A 20,273-nucleotide genomic window follows, 5' to 3' on the forward strand; every position below is an offset into this window, starting at 1 on the left:
TCATGTGGTAGGTATTTTTTGCTTAGTTTCGTTCACTGTAGAAAAATACACGTGAGGTCTCCTTATCTGTCTGTCGTGATTTTTTCGTGACCCCCACCCCTCCTATCGAACCTTGCGTTATTTGTGCACAAGCCCTAAGACGTATAATGAATGGCCACGCTTAACCCTTAAATCGTCAAGGAAAAAAAAACTCAAAAATACTGTGTTAGTATAATTTTTTTGATGTTATTATCTTATTATGTGGTCGTTTATTGTAGAAAAATCATGAAAAAATCTATTTATAATAGTTTCGAAAAAAACATAGGTATGTCAAATATGTTTGACGTTGCCAGGTTCGGTGTAAATAAAAAGATACGCCGCATAATGAAAAGACGTCCCGTATTTTGGACGTTGCCGAGTATACAATACATACAGCACTTTATGTGCATAAGGTTTGTTTTTTGTCAAATTCATGTTTTTTTTAATAAATATAGAATAATTGCATTTTTTAATTACAAATACACTTACTGATAATGTCAACTTATATTATGAATTAAAGTAAAACCTATTATTTTTATATTTTTCCAAAAACTTTATAGACTTCATTTATTAAACATTAAATCAAACTTGGCGGGGTATCGTAGGATGCAGCTACATCTGAGCAATGGTTTTTACAATAATGCAGGCAATTTTATCAATATTTTCGGAAGAAATTTCTCAAATGAAATTGGGTCTATCTCTTGATGTTTTGATGAACGCACAGGAAAAAAATCCGTATATATATTGTTTTATCTATTTGGTTCATTACGTTGTAATACGACAAGTAATGACTTTTTAAAACGTTTTGAAACACCTAACATCCCTCTGTTTGATTTATTTACCATAAAAACTACCAGAAAATTTGATAATTTTACTCTTCGCATACTTGGCAATGTCCAATATACTGGACTTAGCAAAAGTGCCGTGTAATCGACAACGGTTAAAACACTGGACATTATACTTTATAAATGTGTTTTACCCGTTTTACCCATACATACAACACATTTTTATGTAAATCATACTGTCACATAAGAAATAGTTAGTATGGTGTTGGTGCGACATAAAATAGTAGAAATTAAATTATATAACCAAAAACTTTCCGTACTAAATTATTGCCATGTTTAAGTTAGTATTCTACGTCAAAAATGTAAGAGTTAGGTCGGAAGTCACGCCCGCAATAATTTTCAACTATTTCTTATCGGACTATAACCTATTACATATTTTAACGCTGCATAATACTGTCTTATAAAAAAATATTCGGCGCGAATTTTAAACTACCGGCGGCGGCGGCGGCGCGCTGACTCTCTATGGCGGCGGCGCGCCGCGGCGGCGCGCACGTCTAATGGGAGCCCCACTTAAATCTTTATTTTATTCTGTTTTTAGGGTTCCGTACCCAAAGGGTAAAACGGGACCCTATTACTAAGACTCCGCTGTCCGTCCGTCCGTCTGTCTGTCACCAGGCTGTATCTCACGAACCGTGATAGCTAGACAGTTGAAATTTTCACAGATGATGTATTTCTGTTGCCGCTATAACAACAAATACTAAAAACAGAATAAAATAAAGATTTAAATGGCTCCCATACAACAAACGTGATTTTTGACCAAAGTTAAGCAACGTCGGGCGTGGTCAGTACTTGGATGGGTGACCGTTTTTTTTTTTGCATTTTTTTTGTTTTTTTTTTTTCATTATGGTACGGAACCCTTTGTGCGCGAGTCCGACTCGCACTTGCCCGGTTTTTAGTATTTGTTGTCATAGCGGCAACAGAAATACATCATCTGTGAAAATTTCAACTGTCTAGCTCTAGCCATCACGGTTCGTGAGATACAGCCTGGTGACAGACAGACGGACGGACGGACGGACAGCGGAGTCTTAGTAATAAGTAGGGTCCCGTTTTACCCTTTGGGTACGGAACCCTAAAAAGGTAGGTATAATTGTTACCGGTTGGGATTACAATTGGGAGACCAATATCCGGAGTTTTCCTCTGAAAATGGACATCCAATAGTGGAAAATGTAGCTGTATTAGATATGAACAATAAACCGATATTTTATCATACCTTATTAGGTATAAGAGTAGGTATTTACTTACACGCTTAAGGCACAAATGCCAGTAGGTATTGCAGGTCCTTAACCGTCAACAAGTGGCAACCAAGCGTACAGTCTGTCTGTAAAGTTCTCTGGAACCTGTTACCTGATATTCATAAATGCTAGTTTCTGTTCGATAAATACCTATAATACTCTTTCAGATGAGGGGCAACCTTAGCAAATGTAGGAAACAAATAGGAAGTGCCAGGGTTTAAAAGCATTTGGCACGGCGCATATTCTCCCAGTGCACTTTAGAACGCTTTGCTCGACGCTGTTTGTTTAGCGATTAAAATGGCCTTCCCGCCTTCGCCGTGGCCCTCCCGGTTATTCGACCAAAACTTCGGAATGTGCATCACTCCACATGACTTCTTATTCCCTTTCTACACCACCTACAAAAACTACTACAGACCATGGAAATTAAACACGCAAAGCTTCGATAAAGAATTCGGCTCAACAATAAACAACGAAATGGAATCATTCAAGGTAACATTGGATGTGCAGCATTTTCGGCCTGATGAATTAAGTGTTAAAGTGGCAAACAAGCAAATTATCGTCGAAGGAAGGCATGAGGAGAGGAAGGACGAACATGGTTTTGTTTCAAGGCATTTTACGAGACGTTATGCCTTACCAAGCAATTGTATGCCGGAAGACGTTATTTCAAAATTGTCGTCCGATGGTGTGCTTACAGTAGTAGCGAATAAGTCGAAAGAAATGTCTAAAAATGAACAAATTGTGCCGATAACGTTATGTAAATCATGTCCCTTGAAGGAAGAAGCAACTAAATCAGTTATTAACACAGACCAAAAAGACAGGCCTGCTGAATCGAAGAATGTAGATGTTAATAAAAAGAATACACAAATCATGTTAAAGGAGGAACATTGTTGTCTATTATTAAAACCTGAATTACTTCGGGAAGCTGCTTCAGATAACTCTGAAATAGTAGTTGAAAAGAAAGAAAAGGTCGAGCAGGACAAACTGAAAGCTTGCCAATTTGGAAAGAACACTTCTGAAATGTTGGAACAAACATTTGCTAAGGCAAGTGCGGTTGCATTAGCGTCAGATGAAAAGTGTGATAGAACTGATAAATCAGCATTGTCAAAAACAGAAATAGTGGAACAAAAAATCGACAAATCAAGAGCAACTACTTCAGCATCTGGTGGAAGGGCAAGTGCAGCCATGTCTACATCTGGTGAAGTATTGGAACATAAATTTGCAAAATTAAGTGAGACATCAGAAGAAAAATTTGATCTCTTTGATAAAACATTGTCAAAATTAGAGGAATCATATGAACAACAGTTTGAAAAATCAAGTGCTGCTATGTCTGAAAAAGCTGGTCATTCTAGAATGACTAAGTCTGAAATGTCAGAGCTCACTAGCACCTCTTCTAAAACCTCAGAAAGCATTGAAAGTTCAATGAGTTATAAGGCCTCTATGACATCTAACATGAAAGACATTAGTGAAGAATTAAGTGACTTTGTGTGTGACATCTTGTCCTCTGAACTGGATAAAACACTGGAAATTAAGAAATAAGAAAAATTAACACAGAATTTGTATATGTAAAAAAATGTTTATTACACTAAATTGTATTTAACAATTAAGATAAATGTTAGATTTAGTTCAGTAAAAGTACATTAAAAGGAATATCAGTCAAGATATTACAAACAGCTTAATATTTTCAAATATTGATGAAGTCTAATGTCAATTCAAGACCCTAATTAGCCTTACAAACTACTGTTGTAAAAAATATTATGGTAACACAAAATTAAAGTATAAAATTTGTAATTTAATATATTAGATACCCCAATTATTCAGTATATTTGAATGTAAATGCAAATACATTAATTGAATATCAATATACAAAAGGATGAACTGTAATCTTAATTTAATATTTAACCTGTCAATTGTATTTTTATTCTATTACTCTTGTTTATATTAGAATGTTAAAAATCAAAATGTATATATTAAATATTCCTAACATGAATTTCATTATTTTATTGAGATCATTAGTAAGTTCCCTGTCCACACCTAATAAATAGCTGTCTGTCATAAGACAAGACTTTTGGCATCACATTTTTATTACTAAAACACCAAAACTACCCACAACTACAGTCTGATTGTTCAATTCTTTTTTTCATCATCACAACACTCTTGTACCTCTGTATTCTTATTAGAAACTAATAATTCAGAGGTACATTTGTATGGATGTATTGATTGTTAACATCTGTCATTCTTTACTGATGGATTCAAGTCGTGGAAGTAAGCATGGGCCATGGCATCATCAGCAGGCATCCTGAGTGCCGGGTTACAGGTGAGCAGACGGGCTAGAAGGTCCCGACCCTTAGCTGGCAGTCGGGGGACTACTTGGGCTAAGCCTAGGCTTGGCTGATAAACTGGTAGGGGCTTGTAGTCAGGGAGCTGAGTCACTCCTGGCCAAGTGTCTTCATTAGGGGTACCTGAAATCAAATAAGATTCTAATAAGAAAACAAATATTTATATGGTGTGCTGTGCATACTGATAAAATTCAAGTTGTAGTTACCAAGTAATTTAAAGATCCTCTTAAGTTGATCATCAACATCTGAACCAGGAAACAGGGGCCTGCCAGAATTAGCCAGCTCTGCAAATATGCATCCCGCTGACCACATGTCAATACTAGTTGTGTACAATTTAGCTCCAAACAGCACATCAGGAGGCCTGTACCAGAGTGTAACTACCTCCGCAGAGTAACACTTCACTGGAATACCAAATGCTCTGGCTAAACCAAAGTCTGCCAATTTCAATTCTCCATTCTTATTAATTAACAAGTTCTGAGGCTTCAGGTCTCTGTGAAGCACATTGTGGCTGTGACAGAAGGCCAATCCTCGCAACAGCTGGTACATAAACGATTTCACTACATCAAGATCGATCTCTCCGTTCAAACTATCGAAATATTTCTTTAAATCCTGATCACAATGTTCAAAGACTAGTGTCAACTTTTTCTCACTATGCAGCACATCGTAGAGTCGAACTATATTTTTGTGCTTTAGCTCTTTCAAAAGGCATATTTCCCGCAGTGCGGATGATGGTACTCCTTCATCATCGTCGTCTAACCTTACTCGTTTCAGGGCGACTATTTCATGAGTTTCTTTGTTTTTCGCTTTGAATACCGTGCCGTATGTTCCCTCGCCAATTTTTTCTAATTTCTCATATTTCTGCATGGTTGTTATAAGTAGCTAAAACTAGTTAGAGCAATTATATTTTAATGAAAAGTAAATATAATTAAAATCGATTGAATTATATTTTTCACTCAACTCAATTTGACAGTGACACTCGTGATAGCAGAAGATTGTTCAGACCTTTCACTCCTTTCAGTCTCTGGGTCATGCCGGCTACATACGTAACGATAAATCGTTGCGATAAAACTGTGCAGTCCGACTGTGCAGATAAATCGAACCGTGTGTATGACAAATCGTTACGATAAATCGTTGATCGGTGGCAGTTGCAAATTATATCAGAAAAATCGTTGTCGAAGCGAACTGCACAGTTTTATCGTTGCGTGTGGATGGCGACCGTTCATTTCGGCAGTACTTCACGTCGCTCGCTTGTGTGCGCACGTGGGTTACCTATTATTCAAGTAAGTACATTAATGAAAAAAATAAACTTTAGAATTTGGAAAGTAAAGAAAGTGAATTAAACTAACATTTATTATGTGTAATCAAATATATATACTGTTACTGTCTATCCTTCGGGGCCCCCTGAGGAACGGGGCCCTGTGTGCACGGGCCCCGTGTGCCCTTATGGTCAAGACGGTACTGCATTTAGTGCCAGTGACCCGATAGTAGGGTTCTCTGTTCGTAGTCGCTGTTTTTACAAGCTTTTATTTAGTTTCACCTGACTGTTGTCTGTCTGTTTGTCGGTCTGTAATCAAATCTAGCAAGTTAAATTTGATCCACTTCCCGGTTTCCGATTGAGCTGATTTTTTTTTTATATTTGCATTGTATTTGTAATTTGCATGTATTAATCGGATGACAATCCAATATTATGGCACCATTGAGCTGATCTGAGGATGGAGACAGGAGGTGGCCATAGGAACTCTGTGATGAAACAACGCAACCTAATAGTGTTAGGGGTTTTTATAATTGTCTTGATGAGTATTAGTTGTCTGTTGTAAGAAAAGTACAGTCAGCAATAAAAGCTTGTACCAAAAATGAAATTTTTGGCAAAAACTTATTTATGTACTTACGGGATTTTTCATGTTTTCCTACGCTCATACTATAATTTTATTTAATCGTATGGCTTTACCTACATTATACATCTGTATAATAGAGAAATCATAAATCTAACTCCAAAGCAGTGCCATTGTGGATGACATGTTGTTTCTGATGAGCTTTGCGGAGAACTGACGATCGGCTCCGATATCGGAGGCGTGTGGAGGCACTAGGAACGTTCGATTTATCGCACAGTCGGACTGCACAGTTTTATCGCAACGATTTATCGTTACGTATGTAGCCGGCATTACTGAAATTCTGGAATTAGTGCGTTTTTATTGACGTTCGAAATAGTCGCTTTTAATATTTCTGCGTATGTTGGCAAACTTGCTATTTCCACTATTTTCTTCTTGTTTTCACTTAGAGGATATAACCAATGTTAATTACTCCGAGTGTTTTCAGCATGTTTTTATCTCAATTTGGCAACTAGGGGTTGCCTAACCTGTATTTATATATAAAACAAAATATTTTCACAGATAACATAATAAAAAATTCAATCAATCTATGCAATCTATACTATCATATCATTCACTTCAAATTTGCAGATTTCATTCATAAAAAAAACTTAAGAAACGATCCAAAAAAGTTGATTTGTCATATTTTCATTTTAAAGAGCACATCATTTTGTTTATTCAAATTATCGTGTTAATTAAAAGGTGAGCGTTTATTAAAATGTTTTTTCACTGAATTGAATCATAAAACATGACATGTTAATCGTGACTGTTGATTTCTATTGATAAACACTTACGTATGCGAAGAAGTGCGTAGATTGTGATTGTTTTTAAGATGAGCGAAGAAGATAATGCCTTGGTGAACCAGTCGGAGAGCAGTTCCTTTGAGGATCTGGCAACTGCTCATGAGATAGAGGAGGCGAAACTGGCCGAGGCCGCGGCAGCGGAGACCGAGAAACCCGTAGAGAGCAAAACTGACGAGTGGCAGGATGTGCTCGGATCAGGTGCCCTACTTAAAAAGGTTAGAAACGTCATTTCGTTTGAATTTATTTACATTAAATCTATGTATTGTGTAGGTAGTCCTTGACTTGCTGGATTAGTAAATAGATATTCTATGGAACATGATGTTCACCTTGTCAATTAATAACTGGTCTGTTTGTTGTAGATTTTAAAGCCTGGAGATGAATCAGAAGGCCTAAGACCACACAGAAGTGATATATGTCGGATAAGCTATGAGCTCAAGATCCGAGGTGGCAGTGGAGACATTTTTGAGAAGAGGGATCATGTTAAAATTTATCTGGGAGATAATGAGGTAATAACCATAATTAATTTCTACTTTTACCACATGTTTATGCTACTTAGAAAGTACAATATGTTTCAAATTATTTACTACTAGCGACTCACCCCATCTTTGCATGGGTTACACAAAACCTTAATAAATCATACACAACTCAACCTTCCTCAAGAATCACTCTTGATAGGTGAAAGTCGCATGAAAATCTGTTAAGTAGTTTTTGAGTTTATGGCAAACATACAGACAGATGTGGTGGGGGACTTTGTTTTATAAGGTGGTAGTGATAACAAAAATCAGTAGAGTAATAATTTTACTTTCTAATAATAACTATTATCTTATCCTTATCAGACATTTTGATAATATCTGGACATGTAGCCTTACTGTCTAGATGCTGTTGGCATTAGTAATTAGTCATAATTTAGAATATCATTTATATATAAATGAAATAATATTTTATTTTACTGAACATTTTGCTAAATGTTCAATAAAATAAATAAAAATATGAATGGATGTTGGAAATTTTGATATGTTATTATGTTTCCATAACTGAGAGGAAGATTTTTTAGGATATGCGGAGATATTGCCCCTATTTTGTACAGAATAGGGAACTCTATCCACCAAATTTTATCAAAATCAGGAATAAAAATCAACAACAAAATAAAAAATAGTGTAAATGTTTCAAGTATTTTTTTACCATGTCCTTTTGCACCATTACACAATGTCAGTTGCCCCAGCAAACATTATGTAAGCAGATTATATAAAGGATTGTTGGATCTTATTAGAAAATGTGTGCTAATTAGATTCCATCTTTCTAGATCCTACAAGGATTGGACTTAGCACTCACACTTATGTACAAAGGGGAAGAATGCCTTCTTCAAATAGCACCTCGTTTTGCATACGGAGATGTAGGGCTGAAGCCTGGTGAGAACAAAGGTTTGGTTGGGGAGAGCACTCCAGTAAATTATGAGGGCCCTGTGATTGGTCCGGAAACGTGGTTGGAGGCTCGATTGGAACTGCATGATTGGAGTGAAGAACCTGAACATGAAACATTGCCCATTGCTGAGAGAATGGAAATTGGGTGAGTCTATGATTAAATTGCCCATTGCTGAGAGAATAGAAATTGGGTGAGTCTATGATTAAATTGCCCATTGCTGAGAGAATAGAAATTGGGTGAGTCTATGATTAAATTGCCCATTGCTGAGAGAATGGAAATTGGGTGAGTCTATGATTAAATGCACTGTTTGTCCATCATCACTATGCCAATGTAACGGTTCAGTGACACAGATCCGCGCGCTGCGGTGGTGTGTAAACGGGACATCGCTATGTTCATAGTGCTGTCTCGCTCACACAGCGGATCCGCGTCCGTATGACCAAAGCCAGAAACCTGATGTAGCATTTCCATAGGCAACACAATTATAATTGAGTAAGTCTGCTATCGTTTTATTTTGGATCTAAACACAACACGCATACAATAACAAATATCACGTCACCAATGACGTTAAAGTTGTTTATTTTGATACAGAACAAATCAAGGGTAATTTGAATGTATGACTCACGTATTTCGATGTGTGAATAAAATTGTCGTGTTGAACTCATTCCTAGGTTAGTTAAGTGAATTAGGTAACTATGTTAAGGGGCCCACTGATTAACAGTCCCCCGGACGGTATCGCCCTGTCAGTTAGAACAAAATTTTGACAGTTCCGAACAACTGACAGGCCGATACCGTCCGGCGGACTGTTCATCAGTGGGCCCCTTTACGGCTTACGGAATAGGTAAACAATTCAACATGCACATATGCCTAAAGATAAGTGGACAACAAATGGTGTTGATTTTTGGTTGTCAGCGTAATTTTAAAAAGAAGCACTAATCAGAATAAAAATCGCAGTCTTTAGGAGTCTCAAAGTTCAGAAAATGTTGCTTTGAGTGGTTTTAATTTTTTTGGTAATTTGAATAATCACAATTGTTCGAGCCGCATGACTCGCAAACCGCGGGGTTTGCGAGTCATGCGGCTCCTGGTCTATGGGTATTACTATGTTTGTGGCTTGGGCCTAGTCTAGTCTGATGAAAAAAAAAATAAGCCCCATTTGGAGACCCTTTTCTAGTTAACCACCTTCAAAAAAAAAAAAGGTTCTTAGTTTGACCCATATGTTTGTATGTATGTGTGTATGTTTGACGGCGATTATCTCGCGTTTGGCTGAACTGATCTTGATGCGGTTTTCAGAAAAGTGTTTTATTTATAAGGATCGAAAGTGGAATGTATCATATGCGTAATTAAATTTTGTTTTAACACATTCACTGCCAAGAACCCGTTGGTGAGTTCATTGTGTATTGGATATTAATTGCAGGTCGCTTAATGGTTAAAATCTGTTTTAAACGTATCAATGTTATCATGTAATGAAATTAGCACACATCATTGTTGGCACAACGGAAGCAATGTCCCATAATATGTAGCTCCAAAATACTAGATCAAGGCTACTGTTATCAATGTTTATGAAGTACCTCTGATAAAGCTAAAGCCTGACCGTAATATATGATCATTGTCAAGAGTTCAGTATAGTATGAACAATTTTTCTTCTTCTTCTTCGTTACACTCTTGACAGAGTGGTCGTGGCCATTATGTAAACTTTTGAGCGACTCGTTTAACGACACATTGCCATTCCTCCCGTAGAGCTGCTTTCCGTGAGCATTCGCTTACTGTGGCAAATTAGTTTCAACATGGCGCGTGATCATATATTACTGGTCAGGCTTTAGTTACGGCCATAGCAGACGTAGCGGAATTTAATACTAACAGTTTTTTTTAGGGTTCCGTACCCAAAGGGTAAAACGGGACCCTATTACTAAGACTTCGCTGTCCGTCCGTCCGTCCGTCCGTCCGTCCGTCCGTCCGTCTGTCACCAGGCTGTATCTCACGAACCGTGATAGCTAGACAGTTGAAATTTTCACAGATGATGTATTTCTGTTGCCGCTATAACAACAAATACTAAAAACAGAATAAAATAAAGATTTAAATGGGGCTCCCATACAACAAACGTGATTTTTGACCAAAGTTAAGCAACGTCGGGAGTGGTCAGTACTTGGATGGGTGACCGTTTTTTTTTTGCTTTTTTTTTCGTTTTTTTTTTTGCATTATGGTACGGAACCCTTCGTGCGCGAGTCCGACTCGCACTTGCCCGGTTTTTTAATTCTGTCAATTAGACTAATTTTAGATAAAACTCCAATTGGAATGTCAGGTCATGGTGGGAGCGGCAGCTGTTTACGTAAAAACCGGGGTCTGCGCCCATTCTTGGGATTAGGTAACCGAGCGGAGCCCACTAGCCCAGGCTTAGTGATCCTTGTGGATGAGACTAGCCCAGGACCATAAGTGACGTACACGGAGAGAGGCCTATGCTCAGCAGTGGGCGACTGGAGGCTAAAAATGGGAATGGCATATAATTATTGTGCAATCTGTGCATTGTATGTTATCTATGCTGATGAGATCATGTCATAGATGGGCGCGGCGGACATGATAACAATACAATTGTTTGCAAAGCTTAAAGGTCAAGTCTGTAGTGTCTCTACCACTTATGTTTAATGTAAACTAGCGACCCGCCCGGCTTCGCACGGGTTAACAATTATACATCTAAACCTTCCTCAAGAATCACTCTATTGATAGGTGAAAACCGCATGAAAATCCGTTCTGTAGTTTGTGAGTTTATCGCGAACGTACAAACACACAAAAACAGACAGACGCGGTGGGGGACTTTGTTTTATAAGGTGTAGTGATTAGGTTTCTAGCGCTCAGTTTTAATAACTCAGTTACAAGTGTTACAACAAAAGTTATGACGCTGTACAGCGCCATCTACTTCAGCTGCCAAAACGGCAGCTTCAATATTTTGTACTACTTAACGTGACATAGTACCTATCACTTTTTCTATAGTGTTAGCATGGGAACATGAAGACGGGACATTTGTTTTGTTTCACAGATATATGTATGTATTGTCCTAATTTTGCCTTGTCCTAAATATTTTTAGACTCCGCACAAACTGCCTTATAGTGTAAATAACATTATTTGCGGTATTTGACACATTATGACTGACGTATATAGAGATGTAACTAACGCAAATCGATTGTCACAGCAAGCGATTACGATTGGATAGCACGTAGACTGAGGTATCGAATTGTGACGTATAATGAATTTTTATTTGAGATTTAAATAAAGCTAGAATTATATGGTTTTCCCGCAAGCTACCGGTCGGTCGGTGTATTTAATACACCAACCGAGTAGGTCGCACCCATTGTCAAAATTGAAACTAACTGGGGATCTATTTTAAAGTTTATTTATGTTATTTCTGTGTCAAATTTGTTGTCTGTTAAGTGACGATAAATATATCCATATTTACAGTTAATTATCCACCTTTTCCTTATTTTTATTAAAAGAAAAATGAAAAATTCATATCGATTTACTTAGACGACTACCGATTCATAACGGTGGTGTCCGGCCAACCCTAAAATTAAAAATAAAAAGACGTAGAACGTAAACGTTCGCAGTGCAGTTGTTTTCCTTTGTGATTTCGATGTGCAAAACATTTTACGTAGTATTGCTGTTGTGAGTGACAGACGTCAAATACCGCAAATAATGTTATTTACACTATAGCGTCACAGCGAAGCTATATAAACAGGTCTCTCGCTTGTCTTGTATTTATGACTTGTTATTGTTGTTAGAACCCGCCGCCGCGCCCGCGGCAACTGGTGGTACGGGCGGGGCGAGGCGCAGCTGGCCGTGCAGCTGTACCGGCGCGCGCTGGACGTGCTGGACGAGGCGGAGGGCGGCATCACCGAGCCCACACCCACCGGCGACCTCCCGCCCACCTCCGACGAGCTGCGCACGCTGCTGGAGGAGCGCCTGCGCGTGCACAACAACATGGCCGCCGCGCAGCTCAAGGCCGGGGTGTACGAGGCGGCGCTGCAGGTACGTGTGGTGTGGTGGCACAGGCGGAGGGCGGCATCACCGAGCCCACACCCACCGGCGACCTCCCGCCCACCTCCGACGAGCTGCGCGCGCTGCTGGAGGAGCGCCTGCGCGTGCACAACAACATGGCCGCCGCGCAGCTCAAGGCCGGGGTGTACGAGGCGGCGCTGCAGGTACTTACGTGTGGTGTGGTGGCACAGGCGGAGGGCGGCATCACCGAGCCCACACCCACCGGCGACCTCCCGCCCACCTCCGACGAGCTGCGCGCGCTGCTGGAGGAGCGCCTGCGCGTGCACAACAACATGGCCGCCGCGCAGCTCAAGGCCGGGGTGTACGAGGCGGCGCTGCAGGTACTTACGTGTGGTGTGGTGGCACAGGCGGAGGGCGGCATCACCGAGCCCACACCCACCGGCGACCTCCCGCCCACCTCCGACGAGCTGCGCGCGCTGCTGGAGGAGCGCCTGCGCGTGCACAACAACATGGCCGCCGCGCAGCTCAAGGCCGGGGTGTACGAGGCGGCGCTGCAGGTACGTGTGGTGTGGTGGCACAGGCGGAGGGCGGCATCACCGAGCCCACCGCCACCGGCGAGCTCCCGCCCAACTCCGACGAGCTGCGCGCGCTGCTGGAGCGCCTGCGCGTGCACAACAACATGGCCGCCGCGCAGCTCAAGGCCGGGGTGTACGAGGCGGCGCTGCAGGTACTTACGTGTGGTGTGGTGGCACAGGCGGAGGGCGGCATCACCGAGCCCACACCCACCGGCGACCTCCCGCCCACCTCCGACGAGCTGCGCGCGCTGCTGGAGGAGCGCCTGCGCGTGCACAACAACATGGCCGCCGCGCAGCTCAAGGCCGGGGTGTACGAGGCGGCGCTGCAGGTACGTGTGGTGTGGTGGCACAGGCGGAGGGCGGCATCACCGAGCCCACACCCACCGGCGACCTCCCGCCCACCTCCGACGAGCTGCGCGCGCTGCTGGAGGAGCGCCTGCGCGTGCACAACAACATGGCCGCCGCGCAGCTCAAGGCCGGGGTGTACGAGGCGGCGCTGCAGGTACTTACGTGTGGTGTGGTGGCACAGGCGGAGGGCGGCATCACCGAGCCCACACCCACCGGCGACCTCCCGCCCACCTCCGACGAGCTGCGCGCGCTGCTGGAGGAGCGCCTGCGCGTGCACAACAACATGGCCGCCGCGCAGCTCAAGGCCGGGGTGTACGAGGCGGCGCTGCAGGTACGTGTGGTGTGGTGGCACAGGCGGAGGGCGGCATCACCGAGCCCACACCCACCGGCGACCTCCCGCCCACCTCCGACGAGCTGCGCGCGCTGCTGGAGGAGCGCCTGCGCGTGCACAACAACATGGCCGCCGCGCAGCTCAAGGCCGGGGTGTACGAGGCGGCGCTGCAGGTACGTGTGGTGTGGTGGCACAGGCGGAGGGCGGCATCACCGAGCCCACACCCACCGGCGACCTCCCGCCCACCTCCGACGAGCTGCGCGCGCTGCTGGAGGAGCGCCTGCGCGTGCACAACAACATGGCCGCCGCGCAGCTCAAGGCCGGGGTGTACGAGGCGGCGCTGCAGGTACGTGTGGTGTGGTGGCACAGGTGTTCTAATTTCCAGGTAGAATTAAATGAAAACTTAACCTTTTGAACGCCACAGATGGCAATTGACGTCAACGCAAAATCGTGACAACGACGCCAAAGACGGCATTTGACGTCGATCGTTTTTTGATGAAAATCTACTGAAAAATACCCCACTTTTAGGTTGGCATTATTTATTCACAAAACTAAATTTTACCCCCGTGGCGTCAGTGGCACGGCAAGTGGATGCGCCGTTTGGCGTTCAAAAGGTTAAGTATATGAAGTATTCTACTGACCTGCCCCGTAAAACGGATGTCTATTTTACTATTTAAACCCATAACTACTTTTCTCAGATTTTTCCAATATGATATGTTTCATAACCTGTTGTCTACATTTTTCAGGCAGTGACCCGCGTGCTATCCTGCCAACCCCAAAACGCGAAAGCCCTATACCGCAAATCGCGCATCCTATCCGCCATGGGCCGCAACTCCGAAGCCCTCGATGCCGCCCGAGCGGCAGCGGTCGCGGCACCTGACGACGCCGGAGCGAGGAAGGAACTCCAGCGCTGTGAACAGAGGGCCACCAGGGACCGCTCGGTGGAGCGCCGGCTGGCTAAGAGGATGTTAGGCACGCAAGCACCTGTAGGGACGCCGGATAAGAAACCATCGAAAGCTAAGGTAGGTAAGATTAAACAAAAGGAGTCTATGCTCCGATTCTGTGTTTACGGCCACGCCTAAATGTGTCGGCGGGCGCAAGGTACTAGAGTGCATGCACCAGCATGTGAACAGAGGGCTACGAGGGACTGCTCGGTTGAACGCCGGCCGGCTAACGCTGTTGGTCATGCGAACGCAAAAGAGCAGCCCTGATGAGAAACCAGACTAATAATCCAAAGATTCTAAAGCTAAACTGGGTACTGATATCCATGAAAGCATTAGCAGTTTCAGTTGAATTCCAAGGTTTTTATCCAATGGCAACTACTTTTGCAAACAAACATGCACAGGGCAGCGCCTTCTTTTTCTCAAATCTATGCTGGCGCCAAACTATGACTGGCCAATACAATTAAATGTTTGTCTTTGACTGTAAAGTTAATTTTCTGTCGGCATAGATGCTGATGTGGGGCCTGCTGAGCTTGCTGGTGGGCGTGGCTAGCGTGCTGGTGTACCGGTACAAGATGCAGGGACATTGATGACCAAGCATCAGCGGGTTGAGCTGTAAGTGTACTTCATTCTTATATGACCAGTTTAGAGGAAAAATCGACGACAGTCATTTTAAGGAGCAGTGTCAGGCCTTCTCCAAAGGCAGCTCTCTGACCTTTTGGACGCCAATGACGGGTATATCCGCACTAGGGCTTCCAAAATTACGGATATGTCAATTACGTAATTAGTTACGAAATTCAACATTTTAATTACGTAATTACGTAATTCCGTAACTGACTGAATGTTTTAAAATAAAACAAAAGTTTCAAATAATTGGTGATCCTTAATAAGAAAAGAATGATACATTGAATGAATGATACTTTTTTATTAACCGACTAAGATCTCAATAGAATGAGGACCTCAATTCGGTTGTACTAATATTTAATGTGATGTTTGTAATACACACAGATTGGTCACATTTATAGTTCGTTTTTTTTAGCATTAGCAAGAACTTGAAAGAAGGTAAGCGATTTTGACATGTCTTTTAATTGAAAAACGCTTTTTAAAAATAAAAAACGATTACTTATGAAAGCAGAAGAATATAAATGATCGTATTAGATTCATAATTGTTACATATTTGCCGTAACTTAATTTTAAAATGTGTTTTTCAATTAAAAGACACATCAAGATTGTTTACCTTATTTCTAATGCTAAAAAAACGAACTATATGTCAAATCCATGGAATCCATATGGAATCGAGGGAGCTCCTCAAATCTTAAAGGCATACATACTTATAGTACAGTTACATAAATGTATTTTCATCAACAAATCAATCATTTACATTTTAAAAAAGCGACATTAGATGAAGTGGATCTGCGGATTATGATCAGAACGGAACTCTTCAATGACGCATAGTTCAAGTTCGGCTATTTATCTTCTTAGTTATGTTTGTTAAGCAAGTTCGGTTTTTAAGCTACATTTTTGTCAAGCCCGGGGTTCTGATGATGGGATCTAGGAGGCATCGAGGGAATTCCTCAAATCTTAAAAGCACACTTAAGGTAGTGATTTATATATTTTCATCAACAAATCAAGCATGTACCTACATTAAAAAAAGTGACATTTGATGAAGTGGAGTTGCTGATGATGATTAGAACTGAAACACAAGTTAGGTATTCAAGTCATATTTTTGTCAAGCTTGATTTCTGATTATGGATTCTATTAGGAATTGAAGGAACTCCTCAGCTTATTAGCACACTCTAGCGGATTTTTTATTTACGTTTAAATAGTGCTATTCGGTGAAATGGAACTACTCATGAAGGCCAGAATGGAACTCCTCTACGACAAAATGTTTATTAAAGTCTTTAGGGTTAACTGGCAGAAGAAAAGAGCCTCTCGGCTTCAATACTTGCGGGTTGCAGGTACAGATAATAAATAATTGTATGCAGCTGTCAAGTAGACTTCTCTCTCACCACCAGTAGTAATATCACCAAATAATAATGCGCTAATTTAAAATGTTGTTTTATGCAAGTCTAGGCTAAAATATCGCACATATCTGATTATATTATTTTATTGTTAATAATTCCGTAATTACGGGATTGTTCGTTTTAATTACGTAATTATTTAAAGTTCAATAGTTATTCGGAATTACGTTATTACGGAATTACGGAATGGAAGCCCTAATCCGCACCGTTGGTCCAACGCCAAAAACGGATTAATCCGCCACAGACTAGAGAGCAACGTAGACCTACGTGCATATGTATAAAGTTCAATTTCAGTTTTGACACTACGGTGACGTGGCGTCCGAGGACAGCTTTTGGGTTTGAAACGGCGTCGAAAAGGTTAAATATAAAAGACTGATATTCATAACAAGCCGAAACAGGGCCTTTTAGGCACTGCCCATAAATAAGAAAATAAACAAAAGTAACAAAAGAATGTAAATAATTATACTTTTTTTTCAGAGAATTGATATTCCAATGAGGCGGTTGGATGGGGAAGGTCGGCTACGTACAGTTCATATCATTATAGTTGTTCGTCACGCTTACGACAGCGAGCTTTATATCGAGCAGTTAAATATTACGCTACTTAAATCCTCTAAAATGCAATTTTACATTGCCTATTTTGTATTTTTTACATGATAATTTTTATTACAATTTTGTTAAAAAGCTTCAGATTTGAATCTGAGTATGCACTAATGCATCGATTACACGTAACGAGTACAGTGGCGAGATAGACCTCTATTAACTATCTGTAGATGTACGTAACTCTGATCATTTCGACAATTTCGTACTTAGAGCTTAAGGGTCTCCCGTCTCCCTAGTTATATAGACGCGCATTCGACAAAATCCGATAGGAAAAAGCTTTATGTCCGGGCAATAAGAGCGAAAAAGCCGTCGACGCGTCGGCAGGCGCTGGCCGATGCGAGCCGAGCCGAACGACGACTATTTCGCTCTTATTGCGCGGAGATAAAGCTTCTTCTTACCGGATTTTGAAGATTCCGCGTCGACATATGTGGGAGAACCCTAATTCGTCTACGATTTCAATTATTTATTTGTCTGTGTCTATATATCAATACATTACATATCTATACATTGTGTGATCACAATGAAACTGTAGACGAGTCTAAGCCGATTTAACTACAAAACTTTCAATATCCATTCGGCTGCTGAAACTTGCTCTTCACTCAACCGATTGGTGACTCGTCACTGTACTCGTTATATGTAACAAGGATATTTAGGGTAGACACTTGTACTTTATGTAAAAATGGGTGGAAAGGTTAGGTTAATTAGAGTTAACATACACTCTGTGATGCGGTCGCCAGACTGCGCTAGCTTACTTTGAACCAGAGACCAATAAATAAAAAAGTGTGATTCTCATACAAAGTTATGTTCCTCAGAAACAAGGATAAAGCCCCATATATTTTGTTTAGCGCTATTACATACTTAAAAAACATCAGATAAGTTACTTTTTGAGGAATGTAAGTTTGTATTATTTACTGGTCTCTGCTTTTAATTGTCTTTCGATTGTGCATTTAATGTCGAAATTTCAAATATTTCAATATGTATATATTTTGTATAAACCTGTATTCGTCTCATAGTTGTTTTTGTTTGTGTAGTGCCAAAATTGGAGATGTAGAAAGTAAAATAAGAGTAAATATCTATCAAAACCGTGTAATGAACATTTAAAAATATTTTTCGATATCTATTTTACTAGTATAAGGACAGATTTATAAATCGCATTCCACAATAACCATTGAAACGGCTGACTGTCAAGAGTTGGTAAATAAAAGTTCAACTGTATATTTTATTAATAATTTACTTTCAAATCATTGGTGCTTTAATTTCTGCATTTTTGTTCAATTAAAATTAAATATTATAGATGCTTAAATTGGTTAAAATTGAATTAAAGAATATGGAGGGATCGTTATTTTTATATCGGTAAAATCATGGGTATACACTCAAAGTAGGCAATTAAAGATATTAATACTTCAATCGTATTAATACATAGTAGAACTTAAATAATTGGTCTAAACACGCAATATAAATGTGATTTCACTGTGAACATAACGATCATTTAATTAAAGTGGAATTCTCGAATTGTGGACACTGAAATGATAACTGAAAAGGCACCTTAATATTTATAATTATATCTAGTATCAATAAGCCTTCATATTCAAATGTGTCCAACTTCGAGAATAAGTACTCCCCACTTGTTTTATAGAATGTACACTTCTCATGCCTAAAAAAAATTAAATACGTACTCAAGAGGCTGGAAAAGTATGAAAACCTTCAGAAGACTGGACAACTTTCAGCGTACGTAAAACAAAAATGCATGTAACTTGAAGGAATATTATTCTCTATCGGCATTTCTTTCAATTAAGCTTTCAAATAGTTCAAGGCATTGAATGTGTAAGAATTTCAGTTCTATAGAACAAATGGAACGTACCTCGCCCTTTCACATCACATCTTCTATAGATACTCTGATATCTTGTCAGAATATTATTATAGCAACATGTGACGTAGTATATTAGATTTATTTTAACTTAGGACAATGGTTTGGTGTAAGGGTCTGTAACGCCCCACGTTTAAAAAATAAATAAAAACATTGTTCAATTAAACACTAATAAACGTTGTTGAAGACAGATTTTCTTTTATTTACATACGTGTTAAATGTAGTACGAAAGATGCTAGAAATGAATTCAAAGGGGTTGGCCGGTCGAAGTATTTAGCAGATGGCGCCAGCATAGGTTGCCCTGTCAATCCCTAGAAATGTGTCAATTTTTTGTTTTTTTTAATTGATTTTTTTGCCCTGGATGCCAGCCTATTAAGCCAAATAGCCGGGTACTGACTGAGCGAGCAGCCTCGCGAGGCAGCCTCGGACGATTGCCGCGCAACGTTTGCCGCGCGAGGCAGCCTCGGTCAGTAGGATTTGTTGCATGAGGCTGCCGCGCGCGGAAAAGCCGAGCCACGGTGACGCCTGAGCCAAATATCGAGCGCTCAGTTTAACGTGAAGTCGACCAGTCGTTAAGAGACCGCTCGTGTCATGAGCCCGTTCATTCGAAAAGCTGTCGCTACCGCTCCGTTTCTAATAATTCTACGGCTTGTAAAAAAAAGAAATTATTTCCTGGCTTATATTTCTCCACGCATCTTCTATTCACCATATAGTTGTATCAATTGAAGGTACTGTTCTTTATCCATGGTGCTAACATGCGGCGAACAAGCGAGGCAAAACACAACCGTCTTGAGTGAGCGCGGCAAACTTACCGAGGCGCCTTTGAGCATGGACAAAAAACCGACAACGCTCGGTTTGGGCCGAGGCGCGCTCGGCTGAGGCCGGACATGCGTTTGCCTCGGGCGAGGCACGTCCTGACTGACCGAGGAGCAGCCTCGCGAGGCTGCCTCGCGAGGCTGCTCGCTCAGTCAGTACCCGGCTATTCTCATAGAAAAAGGGGTAAGCTATGATGGCGCCATCTATGCAAACCTTTGACAGTTGCCAACCCGATTGTTAATTAAGTTTTTATTTAAGTAAGAGAC

The 20,273-nt window shown here is 41.0% G+C and overlaps 3 protein-coding genes across 3 annotated transcripts; 2 read left to right on the forward strand and 1 right to left on the reverse strand.

Moving 5' to 3' along the window:
* The first annotated feature begins 2,210 nt into the window (after positions 1-2,210).
* LOC134798011 (heat shock protein 67B1-like) lies at positions 2,211-3,631 on the forward strand. Its single transcript, XM_063770345.1, has one exon. The coding sequence runs from the start codon at positions 2,393-2,395 to the stop codon at positions 3,629-3,631; it is 1,239 nt and encodes a 412-aa protein (XP_063626415.1). The 5' UTR covers positions 2,211-2,392.
* Positions 3,632-3,653: 22 nt separating this feature from the next.
* Positions 3,654-5,397, reverse strand: LOC134798240 (cyclin-dependent-like kinase 5). The gene is made up of 2 exons (XM_063770619.1): positions 4,638-5,397; positions 3,654-4,554 (listed from the first exon to the last, which is right to left on the reverse strand). Exons 1-2 carry the CDS (start codon positions 5,293-5,295, stop codon positions 4,316-4,318), a joined length of 897 nt encoding a protein of 298 aa, XP_063626689.1. The 5' UTR covers positions 5,296-5,397; the 3' UTR covers positions 3,654-4,315.
* A 1,610-nt stretch (positions 5,398-7,007) lies between these two features.
* Positions 7,008-19,381, forward strand: LOC134798241 (peptidyl-prolyl cis-trans isomerase FKBP8). The gene is made up of 7 exons (XM_063770620.1): positions 7,008-7,317; positions 7,462-7,608; positions 8,406-8,668; positions 12,292-12,538; positions 14,509-14,784; positions 15,213-15,322; positions 17,204-19,381. Exons 1-6 carry the CDS (start codon positions 7,132-7,134, stop codon positions 15,291-15,293), a joined length of 1,200 nt encoding a protein of 399 aa, XP_063626690.1. The 5' UTR covers positions 7,008-7,131; the 3' UTR covers positions 15,294-15,322; positions 17,204-19,381.
* The last annotated feature ends 892 nt before the right edge of the window (positions 19,382-20,273 follow it).

Source organism: Cydia splendana, chromosome 16, assembly GCF_910591565.1.
Source record: "Cydia splendana chromosome 16, ilCydSple1.2, whole genome shotgun sequence".
In the NCBI taxonomy this organism is placed as follows: domain Eukaryota; kingdom Metazoa; phylum Arthropoda; class Insecta; order Lepidoptera; family Tortricidae; genus Cydia; species Cydia splendana.

Bases quoted from the DNA above. Each gene is read 5' to 3' on its own strand.
- LOC134798011 (XM_063770345.1), top strand. From the start codon at position 2,393: ATGGCCTTCCCGCCTTCGCCGTGGCCCTCCCGGTTATTCGACCAAAAC.
- LOC134798240 (XM_063770619.1), bottom strand. From the start codon at position 5,295: ATGCAGAAATATGAGAAATTAGAAAAAATTGGCGAGGGAACATACGGC. The intron at 4,555-4,637 runs GTAACTACAACT...ATTTGATTTCAG, and splicing joins GAGGATCTTTAAATTACTTG to GTACCCCTAATGAAGACACT.
- LOC134798241 (XM_063770620.1), top strand. From the start codon at position 7,132: ATGAGCGAAGAAGATAATGCCTTGGTGAACCAGTCGGAGAGCAGTTCC. The intron at 7,609-8,405 runs GTAATAACCATA...CCATCTTTCTAG, and splicing joins TTTATCTGGGAGATAATGAG to ATCCTACAAGGATTGGACTT. The intron at 14,785-15,212 runs GTAGGTAAGATT...CTGTCGGCATAG, and splicing joins AGAAACCATCGAAAGCTAAG to ATGCTGATGTGGGGCCTGCT.